Source organism: Pyxicephalus adspersus, chromosome 1 (genome assembly GCF_032062135.1).
Source record: "Pyxicephalus adspersus chromosome 1, UCB_Pads_2.0, whole genome shotgun sequence".
NCBI classification, from domain to species: domain Eukaryota; kingdom Metazoa; phylum Chordata; class Amphibia; order Anura; family Pyxicephalidae; genus Pyxicephalus; species Pyxicephalus adspersus.
In genome coordinates this window covers 41,059,823-41,081,132 of record NC_092858.1, presented here as the reverse complement: position 1 = coordinate 41,081,132, position 21,310 = coordinate 41,059,823, and the positions used below count along the sequence as shown (strand labels likewise).

The 21,310-nt window shown below is 36.3% G+C and overlaps 1 protein-coding gene across 1 annotated transcript in view; it reads left to right on the top strand.

Moving 5' to 3' along the window:
* Positions 1 to 21,310, top strand: part of LRP1 (LDL receptor related protein 1) — a 181,681-nt gene that overhangs the window by 97,805 nt on the left and 62,566 nt on the right. The window contains exons 12-23 of the mRNA XM_072398352.1: positions 241 to 421; positions 1,109 to 1,331; positions 2,870 to 3,059; positions 3,654 to 3,779; positions 5,382 to 5,522; positions 7,657 to 7,782; positions 7,918 to 8,034; positions 10,104 to 10,184; positions 15,147 to 15,314; positions 15,950 to 16,132; positions 16,947 to 17,147; positions 18,835 to 19,080. Of these exons, the coding sequence (XP_072254453.1) occupies positions 241 to 421; positions 1,109 to 1,331; positions 2,870 to 3,059; positions 3,654 to 3,779; positions 5,382 to 5,522; positions 7,657 to 7,782; positions 7,918 to 8,034; positions 10,104 to 10,184; positions 15,147 to 15,314; positions 15,950 to 16,132; positions 16,947 to 17,147; positions 18,835 to 19,080 (1,983 nt within the window). The remainder of the gene's footprint in view (positions 1 to 240; positions 422 to 1,108; positions 1,332 to 2,869; positions 3,060 to 3,653; positions 3,780 to 5,381; positions 5,523 to 7,656; positions 7,783 to 7,917; positions 8,035 to 10,103; positions 10,185 to 15,146; positions 15,315 to 15,949; positions 16,133 to 16,946; positions 17,148 to 18,834; positions 19,081 to 21,310) is intronic.

The following is a 21,310-nucleotide window of genomic DNA, read 5'->3' as shown; positions in this document are numbered from 1 at the left end:
TTCTAAGTGAAGATGACCATACAGAGTAGGTAGTAACCCAAATAGCCTGGAAACCTAACTTACTAAAAAACATGAATATTTTCAGTTTTTGCTCCCTTCTGTACTGAAGAATGTTATACTTTTTAATGCTGGTTGGTTGTGTGAATGTATCCTCTATATCTTTATGATGTTAGTATTTTATAATAAGTGATAATAATGAGCACATTGTTATAAATGCCTTTTTTAACCATCTATTGAAAGGCATCCACAATGTGGAAGGTGTTGCTGTAGACTGGATGGGAAACAACCTGTACTGGACGGATGACGGGCCTAAGAAGACCATCAGCGTGGCTCGTTTGGAAAAGGCATCACAGACCAGGAAAACCTTATTAGAAGGGAAGATGACTCACCCAAGAGCTATTGTAGTAGATCCACTGAATGGGTAAGAGTCATTACTATGAATCTATTGCAGATATTAATACTGGATGTCAAGAAACAAATTTACAGGGAGCTCTGACAGTGACTGCACTCCTGCAGCTTCTCTTGGTTGCAGCTAACTCTGATGGTTAAAGTTGTTGTAAATATTGTACAGGGCAACAAGCTCAAATGACATTTCTCAATGGATTTACTTTGTACTAAGACAATTAAATGGCTTTAAGGCTTCTATATCATGTCTTTGTTCAGAGTATATTGAGCAGGTTGGATCATACCGATGAACACTTAGCATATCATTTCCTTTCTCTTGTGCAGTGTTGAATTAAAATGAATGTAAATGGCAGTGTTGTTTTGCAGGGACATCCATTGCCCAGGTTCTCTAAGCTTTACTGATGTAAAGAGCTGTTAAAATTGAGCAAAAATGGGAAGAAAAAGTACAGTACACCACTGAAAATTATATACATTTCCCCATATTTTATCTGTTTTGAAAATACATAAATATTCATGTATGTCCAGTTAAAAATCTAGTAAGCTCCTTTCTCCCTTTTTGGACAGAATACCTGTTCATCTCATAATTAAAAGGTGAAGTGTTTTGTCGTCCAGTAAGAGCACATTGGATTTTTAGCAGAATGAACATTTAAAAAAACATTGTTTTCTAGATGTGTGTTTAATTTCTTTGTTTGGATGTTTCAAGGTGGATGTATTGGACAGACTGGGAGGAAGATCCCAAGGACAGCAAGCGAGGAAAGATTGAAAGAGCCTGGATGGATGGTTCCAACCGGAACATTTTTGTTACATCAAAAGCAGTTCTGTGGCCTAACGGACTAAGTATTGACATTCCAAATAAGATTCTCTATTGGGTAGATGCCTTTTATGACCGCATTGAAATGGTTTACCTCAATGGAACTGGCCGCAAGGTTAGTGCATGTGCATGACGATTTGTATTTTTGTGTTTGTTGTTCTCAGCAGCCAATTAGGTTTTTACTTTGAGTCTCACTTTCCATAAGGCAGGGGTGTCCAACTCTGGCCCGGCACATCATTTTTTTTTGGCCCCCAAAAGAATTCTTAATATGAATTGCAGCCCGCTGCTACTGCAATCCGTAGTAACGGGGGGCCAGCTGCAATTCATATTAAGCTGCTGTTCTATAGACGCGAGTACAATGCCGCTACTACAGTTCTCCGCATCACTCGAGTCTCTAGACCTGCGGCCTCTCTGCCAATGCGTGGCCCTGCATTTTATAGACGCAAGTGATGTCAAGAATTGTAGTAGCGGCATCACTCGTGACTTTTGAACAGCAGCCTATGCGTGGACCCCGCAGAGTTTATACTGACAGGTAAGCTCAATAAACAGGAATTATCATAGAGCTAGTGCTATATTATTGTTTTACTGTGCCAGAGAATGCACTGTGAAACCACATGAATGCAGCAATTCATTTGGTTTCATGTTTCATTCTCTGGCAAAATAAAACAATTAATCTCAATAAGAAGAATTTTTTTTATGCAATTGTTAATATTATTGTTAGCCTGTGCAAAAAGGTTACCATATAAATTGAACTCAAAAGGCTACAAATAGAGTGGGAGGCATACATTTTTTTCTTAAAAAAAAATTAAAAAACATTATTAGGCCTTTTTCTCTATTACAGGCTTGTTCCATATTGAATGTTAACCAAAACCTCTTTGTTTCCATACGTAAATGTTTTTTTAACTAATGAGAAGGAAAAACTTTCTAAATGTTTTCAATAAATTTCAAGTTTGTCCCGCGACTTGGTCCAAGTTCTAAATTCGGTCTGTGTGTATTTGAGTTTGAAAACCCTACCATAGGGCATTAATCTGATTGCTTGCTATGGGTTATCCCACCACTTTTTTATTATTCTGACTAGTCAAATGAAAGCCACATGTTAGTCTTAAATTTGCTTTATTATTATTATTATTTTTATACAAACGTTTTTTTGGTACCTGAGCTTTTCCTATTTGGTTAAACATATTTCTTAGAGGCAAACTCTGAAGTTGGAAAAAAAGGAGCCAGTTGTGAGCCAGTAACTGAAATAATTTATCCTTGGTGCACCTGAAATTTATATAGATTTAAAAAAAAATGTTATATATTACAGTTTACTATACCTAAGATGTGTTGACTTTTCTTTTCACCTATTGATCCTACAAGTACTACACATTCTACATTAGGCTGACAGTATTATATATACAATAGACTATTATATATATATATTTATTATATATGATATTAGGCTGTATTGTATCTATTAAGAAACATAACTTAAGCCAGGAAGTGTGTTAGGACTACAGACAACTTTTCCTTCTTTTTATTTACTTAACAAGGTAAGGTGAGTTGAAAAGGTCTGTTACCAATGCATGAGATAACTTAAATGAGTGGACGGAACATCACTTGGCATACTGATGAGCTTATTTTTAAAAATTATTTTTCTCTTTAATTTGTTAGGCTGTGTATGAAGGTCCGGAGTTAAATCACGCATTCGGTCTGTGCCACTACAGTAACTTTCTATTCTGGACAGAATACAGAAGTGGCAGCATCTTTAGGCTGGATCAAGTCTCTAAAACAGTCACACTTCTAAGAAACGAAAGGCCACCAATCTTTGAAATCCGAATGTATGATGCACAGCAACAACAAGGCAAGTCTCAATAATAAAGCATCAATTACTCTTGGCCTATTTTATCAAATTGAATGATGCAGTGTGGCAGAACTTTTCTACAGCACCTTTTGCTCCCATAGAGGTCTTTACAGAATATCATGCTTACAGATTGTCCTTTAAAGCCAGCTTTGCTCTTGGAGGCCCCTGAACTGCAAGCTTTCGTTCCAAGGTGCCCTGCAATAGAAATATTATCAGTGCTGCTGTAGACATTTTTAGCCTGCAGTAATTTGGATTAGGGACTATCTGAAATATATATATATATATATATATATATATATATATATTTTTTTTTTCTGTGGGGGAAAGTGAGTGCTTAGCAAACAAAGTTTTCTTTTAGCATTATTGTCTTCCTGGAGTTTTATTATTCTCAATTTTATATTTTAAAAGTAAACCAATTAAAAAAGATACTTTCTTTCTAGTTTGGGAATTATTTTAAAACATTATTATTTTGCCTATATACTTCTCTTCACAACTGCAGCTAACTATTAAATGGAAAATGTTTGTGCTGACAAAAGTAACTGTCAAATGTTGGTGTTTGGTGTGTTTTGATGTCTCTGTATTTTCTTTTTAAAGTGGGTTCCAATGCTTGCCGTGTAAACAATGGTGGCTGCAGTAGCCTGTGCTTGGCCATACCTGGAGGCAGGCAGTGTGCATGTGCTGAAGACCAGATTCTTGATGAGGACGGTGTCACATGTAAAGGTAAATACATGTTACTTGCTTTATATGTGATATCTTTGTGGCTTTCTACAGTTTCGAATTTTATAGTCCTGGTAAATATTTGGTCTATTTAGAAATATCAGCAGAAAAACAGTTCTTTGCTTTGTCTGTTTTGTCACCCCAGCTATGAAAATTTGGGATGTTGAAATTAATAATAAAAGTGAAAATATAAAGCTCTGGGGAACAACTAGAAAATAAGTAAAATATTTAGCCTTCTCCAACTTCTCTATTAAAAAACTATTAAATTACAAATGGATTAACGTTGCGCAAATCATTGGCAAAATGTACTTAATGAAAGGAAAAATATATTTTGGCTGAATTTATTTGTAAATTTTACTGGTGCATTTCCACTTCTGATGAACCCTAACAAAAAGAATGAGATGAGATGTTCTGCAGAAAAGCTTGAAACATATGATTTAAACTGATTGATTTTATAATTTGAGAAAAATGGCCAATCCAGATTTTCCTAGTTTTTTAGGTCTTTATTGTTTTTTCTCATCTACTTCCCACTATAACAGTCTCTTCATGTTAATTTCTAAGCACATTTTAGAGGCCTGTTATAATCCATCTGCTCTGTCCTTACCTAAGCTAAGTGAATTTTCAGTGATTGTCTAGGGTTATTGCACTTAGTGTTACTTTGAAGAGTAAAAGTTTATCATTTGTCTGCTTTAATCTTGAAAGCAACTTTTGAGTCCCCTTGGATATTAGGTCCAGGATGTCAAACTCAACAGTATGTCCCACCACTTTAGATTTAAAAAAAACCCTCTTGGCCACTTTTAAATAACAGGGTAGTAAATCTTTACACTATATTCATTACTCATTTGGACTCACACAGCACATCAATGGCCCCACACACATAGCCGGACATACATTAGACCTGGTATTTTCTAAACTCTGCAACCTCTTTAATAATAATAATAATAATAATAATATATTAGTTTATTATTATTTTGATATTATTAATAATAATAATAATAATAATAATATTATTAAAAAGGATTTATATGGGGCCAACAAATTACATAGCACTGTACATCAAATAGGGATGAATGGATCTGTTATTTAAGAAGCAACCGTAGGGTGCATCAGTTTTTTAGCACTGCAAAAAAGATAGTGGAATCTGAGTGTAAGCAAATATAACTGCCCTTCTTTTACATTCATACTGTACACCTATAAATCTAAAAATAGAAGCAAGGTTTTTATAACATTAACTTTAAAATATTTCATTTATACTGTACACCTATAAACCTGAACACAGAATCAAGGTTTTTATAACTTTAACTTTAAAATATTTCAATCAAGCTAATTTATTTTAAATCTATGTCTGAAAACATCAAAAAGAACATACAAGACTATTTTTAAAGCAAAGAATGTAACATTTTTTTAGTTAATGATTTTGTTTATTAACTGCCTTATGGTCTGACTGGTATGTTAAGCATGTTTATTTATACTCTAAACAAGAAACTTGCTATAAAAGAAAAAATAAACGTAAATTCCCCAAGGTTTTAAAGATAACTTTAATTAGAATCTGTTCTGAATATCACATTGCAGGCTTCACATTCATGTACTTTGTTCTACTTCCAGCCAACCCATCATACATCCCTCCCCCACAGTGCCAGCCAGGGGAGTTCGCCTGTAAGAATAGTCGTTGCATCCAGGAACGTTGGAAGTGCGATGGAGACAATGACTGTCTGGATAATAGTGATGAAGCTCCAGATCTGTGTCGTAAGTGTCTTATTCCTTGTAAAAGAATTCTGAAAAATAAAGTTTTTATTAAAGATAAAGTAAGAAATGTACAAATCAAATTACATGACCTGGCATAATAAGACAACAGTAAAATTGGTTACATATAAAATATGTTTTCAATACAATAAATGCTCGGCCCACTGCCAGAAAATAGATTCACATTTCATTCATTTTATTTACATATATTAGGACTAATTGTCCAGGGAAGAACATTTTAGTTTGATGTGGTTTTTGGCAAGTTAGGTCACATCTTGCATTTTTAAATCCCCCTGGTAATGCCAGTTGAGAGACGCTGCTCTTTCCTTTATGCATTTTCTATAATGTAGAATTCACAATTTCCATCATTTGGGTTTTGACATTTGGAACAAAAACATAACAAGCTGTCAAATGATGTTACCAATTGGTTTAGGGACTGGGAGGTTCCCACAATATGGTCTGGCTGACTTTTTTGGACACTTCTGCCACAGGTTTGTTTTAAATGAACAATTGTAGGAACCAGCAATCCATACTTAATGAAACCACAATAATTATATTTATAGCACGTGAGATTTTCCCAGTAGAGTAAAGAATCATTTGCTTTGTCCCATTAAAAAGGATCTATTTAATATACATGTGCCACAACAAAACCAAAGCAAGCTTTTACAGGGAATCATGGCAGAGTGCACTCCTTAGTAGACACTGTTTTCACTTTATACCCTCCCATATTTGAAAAGAGACCCTACATGTGTATGCATTTTTCACTTCTATGTAAATGTTCTACATCCTTAAATAAAGGTAACTGTAAAATCTGATGACACTTGCGCAAATTTGCAAAGCATTGGCTTATTGGCATTAGAACATATAAGTTTGATTGCAAGAACAGTTATCTGTATGTTACTGTGGGGCACTAGTACTCCTGCGTATAATTATATGGTAGTTTGCAGACATTTTTAAAGGCCTAATTGCTATTGCAGTTGCTGCAAAGTTCTGGCAGTCAACCTCATACACATTTTAGCAATTAAATCCTGTGCTTGATGAAGTTTATAGGTTATTTAAGTTCTGTGTCTGGGAACATATGAACTTTCTCTCTGTAGATTTGATTTTTCAGCTTTTTTTTAACCTTTTTTACCTCAAGATGCTTTTTTTGTCTTCTTACACACTGTGAAATAATTTCAATTTATTTCATTAGAATTCCTATAGAAGAATATCACAGTTCCATTGTTGCCTTGATTTAGTGGTACTTGCTTTAGGGCTGGAATCTTTCATTCTTAGCTCACATTCTGTGAATGTGTTTGTCAGTGAGGCTTAGGTTATTATAATAGCTTTGGTTTAGCCAGTGCCTGGGGCAGCAGGTTTAGTTTAGGTGGTGGGGGCATTACCAATCTCCAATAAGTAACAATTGTTATAAATTCTTACCTCTTCAGCCTACCCAAAGACACCTACATTTTGGAAAGGAACTGGAGGAGGGGAGGGGGCGTTAGGTGTAGTAAAAGTTCAGAGGAGTCAGAACTACATTAACTTGTAGTTGAGAAAATGCAGAAGATAGCATGCTGCCTCCAAGAATGCATTATTTCTGTAGTTTTTATTATGATGGCACAATGTTTAAAAATGGTCCTACTTTTCAACTGAAGTGCTGGATTCTGTCATTCTTAGCAAAGCTGTGAAAGGTATACTGAATAATTTGGTGCAGCACTCATTCCTGTCAGTGGCCCCTGTGGAGTTGCTTTGATAGCTGGGGTTGGTCTCGATTGGAAGTATGACAGTATTTTCAGTATAGGAATTTGAACACACATGCATGGGGTGTGCGCCTTGTGTCGGGAATTAGGAAATGATTTTTCCTTTCTTTTTCCTACCTTTTCACTTTTAACACTATAGACAGATAAAATATATGCAGGTGTCAAAGATTTGCTCACTTTAAGCTATATAGATTGGTAAAATAAATGTCTGTGGTTTTAATATGCAGTTGCTTTTGTTTATCAAAGCATTACATTCTGTTTATTACAGGATGTACGTGGTTTCTAGCTGTGCCTACTGACACTGTTTACACATAGGCTTTCATTGATTGTACCAGCTTTTGTGCAGTAATACAGAAAGTGGTGCACACACAGTTGATATGTGTTTCATTTTTGCGTAGACCAGCACACATGTCCATCAGATCGATTCAAATGTGAAAACAACAGATGTATCCCTAACCGGTGGCTCTGCGATGGGGACAATGACTGCGGTAATGGAGAGGATGAGTCCAATTCCACATGCTCAGGTGAAAAGTTATTCTTTTTAATACCATGTGCTTGCTTCTTTTGTTACTTAGGATCATCTTCATTTGCTCTTATAGTCTATTGTGTGCAATGTACTTTTTCCCTTTAATGACCACCTCTTCTTTTTTTTTGCACAGCCCGTACATGCCCTCCAAATCAGTTCTCTTGTGCTAGTGGTCGATGCATTCCTAATTCATGGACTTGTGACCTGGATGATGACTGTGGTGACCGCTCAGATGAATCCTCAACATGTGGTAGGGTATTCTCTTTCTCTCTAGTCATGTTCAATGTTGCAGACTTTTGGAGACTTTTGGTGGATTCACAATTTCAACCCAATTTACCTAATGATTGATGCCCTGCAAATAAGATTGTATGTCATCCCTAGTCATGATGGCATCCATTTTAAAGCGTGTTCCCTCTCTGGCTCTGAGCTCCTATTCAGTGTCGATCAAGACTTTTTTTGCAAAAAATAAATAAATAAATCAATTACTATTTTTCTTTATATATAAGGGTCTACCCTTATATATCCGCTGATCAAAGTGGAGGGCCCTTTCAATAGGAATAAACCATCAGCATGCTAAATTATATTTTGAGATAAGCAGATATCAATATCTGTTTGCAATCTAACAAATGCAGGCCCGGACTAACCTATAACACATGTCACATGCACAGTTTACAATATTTGATTATTGGTGGGTGTTTAGTAATGATTGGCTGCTCCCACTGTCCCCATCCCAATGAAACTTGTAGTAAGCCACCAGCACTGTAGTATTATTTTATGTGCTTTAAGGCAGTCTCTGCCATGTCCGCATTGCTAACAAATTAGTTAAATGACTTCCTTGATGGGCAGAATGTAAATCAGATTTTTTTCCCATTAGATGTCAATGTGCATGAAATGTTTAACTTACAGTCCTGCTCTGCATGTATCAGGGTAAAGGGTGCTATCGTAGTTGACAATTAACGTCACAGTTCCTAATAGACTGCTTGCTCCACACTTCTTTGACAGTAAGCAGATCTGGTTTCTGGGATAGGTTTATATCTAGCTGAATGCGGCTTCACTTGCCTCCTTGAAATACAAAATGCTCCAGGGAGCCTTTTGTAATGCTAATGTATTTTTTGTTTAACATTTGTGTATTTTTTTTGTATCCCCTGAAAAGGGCCTCTTTGAAAGCTTACCAGAATCAGTTTGGCTCACAGTCGAGTTGGACACCCTGGCAATCTCCTGCGAGTGTAGTTCATTATTCACAATAGAAAATAGATACTGCATTAGTTACAGTTCATTTTTTCATGTTTCAAGCATATATATTGATCCTATCTAAGCCCAGCACATAAAAGAAAAAAATAAAAAGCAATATCCTAGAGCAGGCAATGGCAAGCAACTAAGATGCATTCAATGTGGCTGGTAAACATACTTGAAAATAAAATTGCATGCGAGGGTACTCCACCTGTCCTTTAGTAATTTATTCATATGAAGATATAGAAACATCTCTTGCATTGAGGCTCCCAGCTGTGCCAAAAGCTGGTGCAGATCTCTTAGGTGAAGTCACAGAGAGATTTAAAAGCTAAACTCAAGGTAAATAAAAAAAAGCACAAATTCATTAAAAACGTAGATTTTTAAGAAAGTTTTGTATAAACCTAAAATTTACTTTACTCTTCTGGAGTCCCAGTACGGCAGGGTTCAAACTGTGAGGGAAAGCAGCACCAGGAGATTATCAGTTGTGCTAAAGTACTCATATGCCAGCGAAGTATGTTAGGAAGAGAAAGTAGAGTGATAGAATGATGTGCTCACCCGCCCTCCGTTGCATTTTCACTGTCCAGTCACAGACAGGGACAAAACCTTGTTTTAATACTTATGAGTGCATCTAAACTCAGGCCAAAAATGTAAAATGTTACAACTTTTGTCTTTCATTTTTCAGGCTTTATATCCTAGGGTGACAACACTCACTTGCTGAACTGTTTTATAGAGAACCAGCATTTTCACTCTAATACAAGAAGTGTGTTAGGACTACTGAACACCCATTTCCTTATAAGATAAGGAATGTGGTCTGTAGTCTTTAGACTTAATTATTTATCCAGGAGAATTAGTTACCTACATGGTGATGCAGAGGGCAACGTGGTCACAACAAAAAGAATCCCACAACTTTCCACTTTATCTAAAACTTCAAAAATAGAAGTTTTGAGTGGAGTAACTATCTGGTACATAATGAAGTTGTACCCAGTTTTAATTTTTTTTTTAACAGCTCTGATAGGAGAATTCACTACAGTGTTTTCAGCTTGTTTCATTTTTTCATATCGTTTACTGAAGTATTTGTTCCTTCCACAGCTTATCCTACCTGCTTCCCTCTCACTCAGTTCACCTGTAATAGTGGCCGGTGCATTAACATAAACTGGCGCTGTGATAATGGTAAGTGGAGCGGTTCTATATGTCCTTTAGCTTTTCACATTGACTCTCTTCATTTAGAATGGCTTGGGACTGGTATGTCACTCTGATGTTTAAATCTATTTTGTTTATTTTGGCCTTTATACAATGTGACCAAAAGCAGTGTGAAAAATGACCCACAGCAGGCAGTCAGAAATCACTTATTGTTCTGCTACAGGAAAATTGATGAAAAGTGAAGTTTGTTATGTCATATACTAACGTAGGATAAACGCAGACTTTCCATGACTGCCTATTGCACAGGCCAATTCTACCCAAAGCTAAATGTTGACTTTTAAATGACGTTAATGGGTAAGAAATCAGTCATGATGTTTTAATTTTTGGGACCCTATACACAACTGCTTTGCTAACTCTGCCTTGTTTAGTGTTGTCACTATTACCCTTATCGTTGAAGTGTATAGGGGCAGTGTTTTTTTTTTTTTTTTTTTTGTACTGGAAATTTTTTTTACAAGAGGATTACTGGACCTAAAGGGTAACCCCCCAAAAAAACAATTCAATGGTAAGTTTTTACTGTGCAATTCCAGATCAGCCAAACTGTCATGACAATTATTGGCTTAACTTTTAGGTTCTTGTTGGCCTATTTATTGATTTGATGTTCTGTAGAGAGCAGCAAGGGCACAGAAGTGAAACTGGGAAGGTCTCATTACCAGGCTCCTATGAGACCAAAGTTGTTGGTGCATAAATTATTATTTTCCACAAACTGACCTGTCAGTGCATTTGAACTTACAATGAGTAATGTAATTTCTAAATAATCACATTTAACATTTGCCATATATTTTCACCCTTAAGCAGTGCTTAACAATACCTATCTGTAAAATTTAACCTTTCATAGATAACAGGCAATATCCTACTCTATATTCTCTTGTCCAATTTTTTTTGTAAGAGATATTTGATACATTTGATAATTATCTAATCGTTAAAGAAAAGCAAATTGAGGCTGGTAGCATTGGGGACAGATTTACCTAATCTACTAAGTGTTTTTTTTTGCTGTACATGTTCCCATGTTCATGGCTTAAGTGTGCTCATGTGTTAAATAATTGACAAAATCTAACTTGTACATGTAAACTTTATTTCATTTGTTTTTTTGTTTTTTTTTTTCATATACCGTTACCTTTTATTTTCATTGTCCTTCCTTTTTTTATATATGTCATTACATAACCTTCATATAGAATAGAATTGTGTCCATGTGTCGATTTTTACAGTGTATTTGTTTTGTTTTAGTAAATATATATGTTCTTGTCTGTTCCGTGTCTTTAATGTCTTGAATGTCTTGTCTTTGGTTGGTTTCTCTTTGTTGCAGAAAAGGATTGTGGGGATGGCTCTGACGAAATGAACTGTCCAAAGTCTGCCGGTTAGTGCATAGGTCAACATGCACCATACAGCCAGCTAGAGATAGAAACAGCTGCAGCACCCATTTAGATATAGATCTAGTGTAGATCTCAGATAAGGCAAATGGAGAGGTTTTTGAGGTGCGCTTTTAGTTGTAATTTAGACAAATTAATTGTGTCATGATTGCTGGATGGGCCCGTGGTTCATGAAATCCAAAATGGACCATTTTTGTGCCCTGTGTTGTGCTTTTATGGAAAAAATGTTGCAGTTATTCTCAATGCCATTTTACTGCTGATGGATATTAACATTTCTTATATATAATTTAGTTCTATTTACCTAGAGCCCAAGCTGTTTGAGCAGTGTTTACCTTAACTACATTTTTGTTTTTGTTTGTTTTTTTGGCCATGGCATTAGAAATGAAACTGGTGTTGTGCTGATCATACACAAACAGTTGTATTTGCGAATGAGCCGTCTGCCTTTAATCTAAAGGATTTGGGGGAAATAATATCTCCATGGTGCACTTTACCAGCACACAAATGTTTTTTAAGGCAACTAAATGTCTCTAGAATAGTGGAAGATTGCTTCTGCAGACACTGCTAATCTATGTTGCTTCCAGGTGCCTATATTTAGAGCCTATTTTACTAAGGATAAAAAAGAGCTGAAGTCATCCTAATGCTTGATTTGCCAAAATGTGAATTGGGGTGAATGAAACATTCCCTTGTTCATAATTGGGTATTTAAAGTGTGCACAGGCTTTTATTTCACCTTAATTTACTTTTCTGTTTGTGAGGCCCAATAGCTACTCCTTTCCACTTAGTGTGTTGTAATGCTGGGCAACATGGTCTACACGTGTCCCAAGTATGTCAACCAGACTATATTACCAGTTATATATTTTATTCTTTGCTTCAGTGATCATCCGGGCAGTTATGGCACATCCATACAACCATCCCCAATTTTTATTTATAGCTCAAGTAATTCTGCTGGGCACCTCTTGTCACTGGAACTTCTGAGAAACATAATATGCCAGCATGTGATTCAGCTTGCTGGCAACCAAACCAGGGGTTTCGGATTTAAAGTATCAAAACAAATAATTATACTTATAATATATTTGTTTGATTCTTGAAATGCCCTGTTCTCTGTTTATCTTTTGGACCTAATATTTTGCCTGTATCTAAGGGGTGGCACAACTACTTCAATTCATAAGGTAGTAGTATGGGACTTCTAATACATAATAGGCAAGGTAACTTGATAATAAATAGCTTGTAAATAAGGCTTGTTCATTCACAAAATATGATATAAAAAGATATCTTTCTGATCTGATATGGTGCATGTAGTGATCTATGCAGTCTCTGTCCACTTTCTCTGTAGAAGGTAGAGCTTGCTGTATCTGCCTCTTTCTGCTCTAAATGGGGTGGGGTGGGGATTGGGAGCTCGGGATTTTACGGACACCTAATTCTTAGTCTGTCAGTTGTTCACAGATTTCGTCTTGTCAGCATTGCCTCTAAATATTATATATTTTTATTTATGATAACTCCTATATAGTAACTGTCTTTCACTCTCTTGCCACTCTCCCTATTTTGCAAATTGCTTTATCTTTGTGGCTTTTGCTTTGCTTTTCAACAGTTTATCTTGTTTTTTTTGTAAGCTCATTAGTGTATATTTGGTCTCTGGATACATAATTACATGTGTATCCCTATAAACAGTCTTCCCTAAATCTGACATTGGCACAATAGAACTATGAGTACTCTTCTGGCTGAAGTTACTAAATTTCTGCCTCTTGTTATCACCCTGTGCATTTAAATGCACCAACAGCTTTACTCACATCATCATTTTGACAAACTTACTATTAATCATAGATAAGTAATCAAGTGGAAACCCATTCTCATGCTATTTGTAAAGTCTGTCCTCTTGTACCTCTCATCCTTGAGGCTGTTTAGTAGACAGCTAAGGTTTCCTAGTGACTTTAGGGTCAGGTTTATTAAGGCATAAAGCAAGAAGTGCAGAACCCAGAGCAATGCACTTAACAGATATCAAACTTTTTTGATCTGCCTGCTCAAAAGTCTATATCGCACATGATAATTGTTGTTTGTCCCATCTTATTAATTGCCATCTTCAACCAAAGCAAAAATTCGCATTTTGGTTTTACATTTTCTTTATGCTAGTGACTAAAAGGCTTTAAAAGTAAGACAAATGAAAAAAAAAAATTGAAAACAATAATCTGCATTAATTGCAGGGATAGGTTGAGACTTATCACCATATAGACTTTATAATTGCCATGGCAGCTAGGCAAAGTCAGAAACTTAGATGGCAATATCTCATCTCTAATATTATCAAAAGATTGGATTTCAAGAATTATTTCAAAATGACTTTGAGCTTTGAGTGTCCTTGGCTTGGGAATAGCCAGGTGTCTGCTTTCTACTGACATTGGCAGTGCCATTGGTACCCAGTGAATAGCGCTACAGGAAGCAGTGCTAAGGAACATAATTATATTCAGTAGCAGTGGGAAGGGTTCTCCACTGTTTATTACAAAACTAAATTCCTATTAATCCAGCCTTTAAGGGTAGATGGAGCATCTTAATGTTTTTTTACTTGAAAGTGTTTTGACATTTGAGAAAGTTCATTTCTTCCCCTAAATTTCTCTGCAGTTTTCATGTTTAATGCATGTCCTGTCTTGTCTACCATAACAATTTGTTTGTTCAGTTATTTTGTGCTAGTAATTTTAGATTTAGGTAGGGTAGGCAAAAATGTCTCAAGTCCCACCTAAATGTGAACTAATGACAGTATTTAGTATTTTCAGGTGTTTCAAGGCTTGCCTATACTTTACAGACTGCAGTTAATCTCATACTGCCATTTTAGGCCCTGCTATCGTTTGCCAAAGAGCTCCTCTTGCCATGTCCCTCATTTACGGCTTCATACTAGTAAGAATGATGCATTGGCCTAATAATTTCAAAGTGGGATTTTCCAGCCCTAAACAGGTGTGAATAGTGGAGACATCATGAGGTAGAGAGTACCAGAAGAACTTTGAATTCGTCGATGAACCCCAACGCTCTCAGTTTAAGGCTGTGTACACACGTTAGATGTTTGTCGTTGCAAAGAATCTTTCACAATCCTTTCCTACAAAAAAAGACTGAAAGATCCATTATCGAGTGCTGTACAGCACTGTTCTGCTCTAAGGGGGTGTGAGCGTGCGGCACCCCGCTGTGCTCTCTCCCATTCTTTTGGATTGTGGTCGTTCATCATTAGTGGATCCGCCAGGATGGATCCAGGACCAATGACGGCTGCACACACGTCTGATTCTCGCCCCATACCAGCCCTGAAGCAATAATCTGACGAGAATCATCTAACGTGTGTAGCCAAAAACAATATAAATAGTTAAGCAAGAGGAGTTTCATATCATCCCTGGAAATATTTTAAATACTTTTTTTTATCAGCAAGCTTATTTGTAAGCATTATATAGGATAGCATTTTCTATTGAAAATATTAGTGCTTTTATTGCTTTGCAAAATGTTTTCATTTGTAAGAAGCTTGCCTGCTTTGATTCTTTTCCCCTTAGTATTGCATGATGTTCTTAGTTTTTCTAACCATTGATGTTCACCTTCAGACAATGACTGTGGAGACAACAGTGATGAGGATGGCTGCAGTCACTCTTGTTCTAGCACCCAGTTTAAATGCAACAGTGGCCGCTGCATCCCAGAGCACTGGACATGTGATGGGGACAATGACTGTGGAGACTACAGTGATGAGACCCATGCCAACTGCACCAATCAAGGTGAGAAATACTGCTTGCAGCATGTCTGTATAGCCTGTAAATTAATCCCTTGTGTGCATTTTTGTGTATATCGTAGTGTCTAAAGTTAGCCATGCCAATCCAGTTGTTATAGTATCTTTATTGCTCTATTTCTTGAATCACAGCTCCCTAGTAATCTCTAGATAGCAGCTGTAAAAATCTAAACGGCATATTTGTTACTTTTTAAAGTTACTAGTTAAAGTTTATTCTCATAGTCCTCCTGGATTTAGTAACTCCAAATTTTCTAATTGGATTAAGCTATTTTCCTTCATATTAGAGTTGTTTAGAAAAAAATAACTTCAAATGAAGAGGGAAAGAAGAGATAAGTAAATATTAGGAGATTCTGTCACAGGCTGAGTATGTTCAATCCATGAGGGGGGTCATGTTTTTTAGAATTCATTCTGTCTATCAAAGGCAATAGAAGTTGATTTTTAAGAATGGGCAATGTTTGTAACAGTTGAAAAAAATTAATTTGCCCTTCTTCTGTTTTCTATTTTCTAGATTGGTGAACTCCAAATGTAAATTTATTATATGTTTAACTTTATTGTTACTTGCAGTTTTATTGCTTTAGCTGTGTATTTTCTGTAATTTTTAATTAATTCTTTTACCATTAACAGCAACCCGTCCACCTGGTGGTTGCCACACGGATGAGTTCCAATGTTGGCTGGATGGACTGTGTATTCCTAGCCGCTGGCGTTGTGACGGTGACACAGATTGTATGGATACTAGCGATGAGAAGAATTGTGATGGTGTCACACACGCTTGTGACCCAAATGTCAAGTTTGGCTGCAAGGACTCTGGTAAGGAGAATTGCATAGGTAAATCTGGAAGTTTTGTTACATTTACATTACATTTAGCAATTGGCTAGTAATTTATTAACCCCGCTAAAAAAATTATATAATAAATTGACAGCTGCTCAATAGAAGTAACTTCTGATTGACAGGACTCAGAGACAAGTTATTACTGTTTTTCAGCAGCTGAATAAAACTTAGAGGTGGTATCATAGTATTTCAGCCTGCAATTTTTAACAGAAGGACAGCAGTGGGGGTGCATCACAGCAGGAAGGGGGCTAAATCGGCCGCATATTGACAGGAATATCTAATGCCATGTGTCTTAGATTAAGAAACATTAGATATGGCTCACTCTGGCAAAGGATCTACCTCTTTTGCCACTACATTTTAGGGAACATTCTCTGGAGTTTTCTAACTTTAGTTAGTATCTGGTTACTATCTGTGAATTATAGTGCGGTGGGCCACAAAAAAAAGTTTGAGTTTGGTTGCATTATAGTGTGTCTGCACTTTATACAGAATTTATAGGCTGACATAATGCTGTACATATTCTGTTTTTTAAAGCACAGTGCTGTTAGGCCCCAACATTTGTTGGGTATTTATTTTTGCGCATAAATACTTTTCCATTTCCAAAGCACTAAGTTCACCATTACCTGGATAAATTTGGTAACCACTGGCATACATTGTCTGTTCCTAGACCAAGAATAGACTGTTTCTAATACTTGTATTTTCCAAATAGACAGGTTAATTGATAGAAAAAAAAACATTTACATCATTGGCTGTAATTTTGCTGTATATGTATAGTGATATGTTTGTTTTTCCGCAGCAAGGTGCATTAGTAAAGCTTGGGTGTGCGATGGTGACAATGACTGTGAAGACAACTCGGATGAAGAGAATTGTGACATGTTAGTGTGCAAACCACCTTCTCACACCTGCGCCAACAACACCTCCATATGTCTACCTCCTGAGAAACTGTGTGATGGCAATGACGACTGTGGAGATTACTCTGATGAAGGAGAACTGTGTGGTAAGGAATTCATCTGATATTTTCCCAAATATGTCAATCCTAATAAAATGTTGGTTTTAGAAAAAGGCTCTCATAAGTTCTGTCTGCATCTAAATTTCAATCTCAATTTTCCAGTGAAGAATTGATTTGACTCAGGCAAAAAAACTTTTTCTCACATGAATTTTTTGTTTGTTACAAACTTGGCTAACACAATACTGTGTTGAGTGTTGTTAAAATAGCAGAATTTATTGAAAATTATTTGTTCCTTATTATATCTAGATAAGCCAGTAAATCACATGCGGATCTATTAACTTAACCCCCCTAGCGGTAATCCCGAGTGTGACTCGGGGTGGCTTTTACATGTAAAAAGCGGTAACTCTGAGTCACACTCGGGGTAGTTTTAAGAACCCCCTTACCTTTGCCCCACGCTCCAGCGGCGATCGGATGGTCCTGCTGTGAAGCCGGGCCACTGGTCTGTTGGGGGGCGTGGCCGGGTGGGAAATTTAAAAGCAGATTATACCCACAATATAAACAAAAATGTCTATGCAAAAAAAATAGAATCACTTTTTGCATCAAAAAACTGACAGAATTAGAACGCTAGGGGGGTTAATGTATAAGTAAATGATTCTGTCCCAATATGGAAGTATGGTTCTTCCTAATGTTTTTTGTAGTCAAAGTGGGATGTGGAATTTCAACCCTGTACCCTTCAATTAAATAAAAGTGGATCACTTGGCATCAAAAGTCATCATCACTAGTATTGTCTGTGATCCGCAGCTGATCTTTTCCACGTTACAGACTTCCCATGCCTTGTTCTGCTCAGTGTCAAAGCCGATACTCACTATTGTAGTTTCTATTCACTTATAAAATATATAAAAATTCACTTATAAAATATATAAAAAGTCAGATTATAACACATTTTTTGAAAAATGCATTTTTTAGATCTTTGTAGGATATAAAGACCTTCACAAATTCAATTGAGGAATACTGGCATTTGGATTTGATATATGATGATAGAATAATCTTACATTACTTATAGAGTTACTTATTCCTACCTGTCTCTGTTGAGATTGGTAAATGGTGTATATGCTTGAATTTCTATATAGGATGGACACAGAATTTCAACTTTATAATACCTAAATATACATTTATTTTAATTAGATTACTTTTAACAAAATGTCCTAAAAAACATAAATGATATAAAAGGAGAAAATGATCGAGGGGGTTCTTAAACCTATATTTTGAAGTTGATTGCCTTCTAGAAAGACATGAGTCTTCTTTCTAGGGATGGTTCCAATTCATTTGGTTTATCTTATTCCACTTGAGATCAATGTCCCATAAATTTGGAGGAGGTATTTTACGGGACAATGAGTGCTTGGGGAAGCATGGTTTTAAGTTGTTAGTCCACTTACCTTGCCCTTCTGGGTTCACAATTGAAAAACATTTTGGTCTGATAGGTAAATATTTATTTTCAAACTACCTAAGTAGTACTACTGTGGTAAGTTACTAGTTTATTACTAGTTTAGACTATTTCAGTATGGCAAAATTTGGTAATTTTTAGTTGAGGTTTCTTTGTTAAGAAATGTTTTAAAGAAAGTTTAAAAAATTGGCTATCATCTCTGCAGATGTTGTCTTTTGAGAATTGACTGCTAACTTGGGCTTTCTCTGTGTCACTTTCTTTGTCTAATGTCTGTGACATTCTCTTAAACAGATCAGTGTTCCCTTAACAATGGTGGATGCAGTCATAACTGCACAGTTGCCCCAGGGGAAGGGATTGTATGTTCCTGTCCACTTGGTATGGAAACAGGTCCTGACAACAAGACGTGCCAGATCCAGAACAATTGTCCTAAGCATCTTGGTTGCAGTCAGAGGTGTGAACAGGAAAAGTTTATAGTGAAGTGCTCCTGTTATGATGGCTGGGCTCTGGATGCAGACCACGAAACCTGCAAGAGTCTGGGTGAGTACATGTACTTTGATTTAATTATTTATGCTTTTTATAGCACTGACATTTTTGCAGCACTTTACAGAGTCTGAAGTCAGGTTACTAACTTTGTCTTTAAGGATCACACAATCTAATGATCCTACCATAGCCATGTGTCTCAATATTAATATATTGTGAGGGGAATCAGCCTTTTTATTCTATCTTTGTTATTTCTGCCATAATGGGCAGACCTCTGGTGAACATCTAATATTGCCTGAAAAAAAAAAAAATTTTGTTGGTCTTATTCTGTATTTCATTTGCATTTCGAAATGCAAAGTAACTCTTTGGCTTAGATCTGCACAGTTTACACATTTATGGGATTGGGAAGTTTAACATTATTACACTGAGGATGGTAGATCCAAGGAGCTGTTTTTATAGACATTGGCTCAAAGTATAAAACAATCTACTGCAGCTGTTCATTTTATGTGTCGGTGACCTTTTTAGACAGCCAAACATTCCAGTTTTGTGGGTTTTACTTTGAAACTTTCACCAGTTGAGGGCAAATAAACCCAACTTTAGTTCATATTTTTGTAATTTCTCATCATGATATAGTGATGTTTTGCCATTACATTTTCCAGAACAAGGATGACCCACTTTAAAGCTCTAATACAGTTTCTATACATGGGGGATCTTTGTTTATCCCATGACCTGGGAGCACTGGTACTATCCAAATGAGTTCAGTGTGCTCCAGACGTGTGCCAAAGGAAACAGTGACACAGCCATTCATCCAATTCTTGTCGTCCTCAGAGAGGCGCAGTCAGCATATTAACAGACCCTTATAATAGCCCCATTGTGCTGGGGAATGGGTGCCAAGATCAGGGTTTTCAGAAGATATGCATAGCACTTTTTTTTTCCTTTTGCATTCACACAGTCCTTGCCTGTATAACCCTTTCATAACTTCAGGGCTTCTATCTACTAAAGCTCTAAGCCATTGCTTAATCTAAATATTTGGTACAGTCCTAATAACCTGCTATTCATGCCTCCCATTTATGTGCCTTGCAAGTGAGTTTGACTCCAGAGAAGATGTGATCTGCTTAGCTTGAGCCATCATTGTATTGAAACTATTGCTTTTGGAAACGATTGAGCTGCTGGAATGCTCTCCTGCTTTTCCACAGCATTGCAGAGATGCATGAATGTATGCGTGTATGTGTATTTGACTTTATCCCTACTCCACTTCTACATAACCAAAATATTTTTCGTAGACCTCAGTTGGCCTTACCTTAGTTCAGCTGGAGCCCATCATGTTTTGATTCAGCTGTGCGGATTTAATATGTAATCATTAAATCTAATTTACGTTCGCTTGCTTGAAGTACTGATACTTTGTTCAACACAGGGGCATTTATGTCAAACCGTTGCAGCACAGTATTGTTGGATGTGAGCACATCATTGTCTGACATGATTTTTTACTAAGTTCCAGCTATTTTTTCATGATTATCTATATATTTGTTTTATACTGTTAAAAATGGGATAAAGTTATGCCTCTTGGATGTCAGAATTTAGAATTAGGTAAGATTTTAAATTGTCCCACAATTTTAGGAATGATTACACAAGGGGTGGCACTTTCTTAAATTTATTTTAAGATTAAAAACGATTTAAAGATATTCACAAAGACTTTTTTATTTTATTGCTGTGTCTGCCCCTGCTGGGAATATTTAACCTTCTTGTGAAAGTGGCCAATCTTTTAGAACAGAAGGTGATGATGTATGCAGACATTAACCGGTATAACTGGCACAGGAAGTGAGGGAAAGTTTCCCAATGGGAAGAATTCCAACCATCTACCAAGCAGAGAGCACAGGACCAGTATATGTATGCAAGAATGAAAATAGAAAGATCATTCCCTGTTAGATGTCAGGGGGTACTTGACATATGGGAATCCACCTAAAGCTGAAATATTGCTTTTCAGTGTACTGATCATGTGCAGGGAAATGATGAGAGGTTGCAGAATCGGACATTTTAAGCAGGTATTTACATTATTTTTCCCAAAGTTCCTTATAATACCAGGCACATTATTTTCAGCTCAAGTTTTGGAATGAATCAAACACTGAAAAAGACTTGAAATCAGTTTGGTAAAAGAAAAAAAAAAGATTGCAGCTGTGGTCTACCTGCTTACATTTCTGTTCCATACTCTGGTCATTATAGAGAAAGCAGCCTTCTAGTGTAGAGTGATGTATGTTAAAAGGAATGTTAATTTTACCTTCTTTAATGC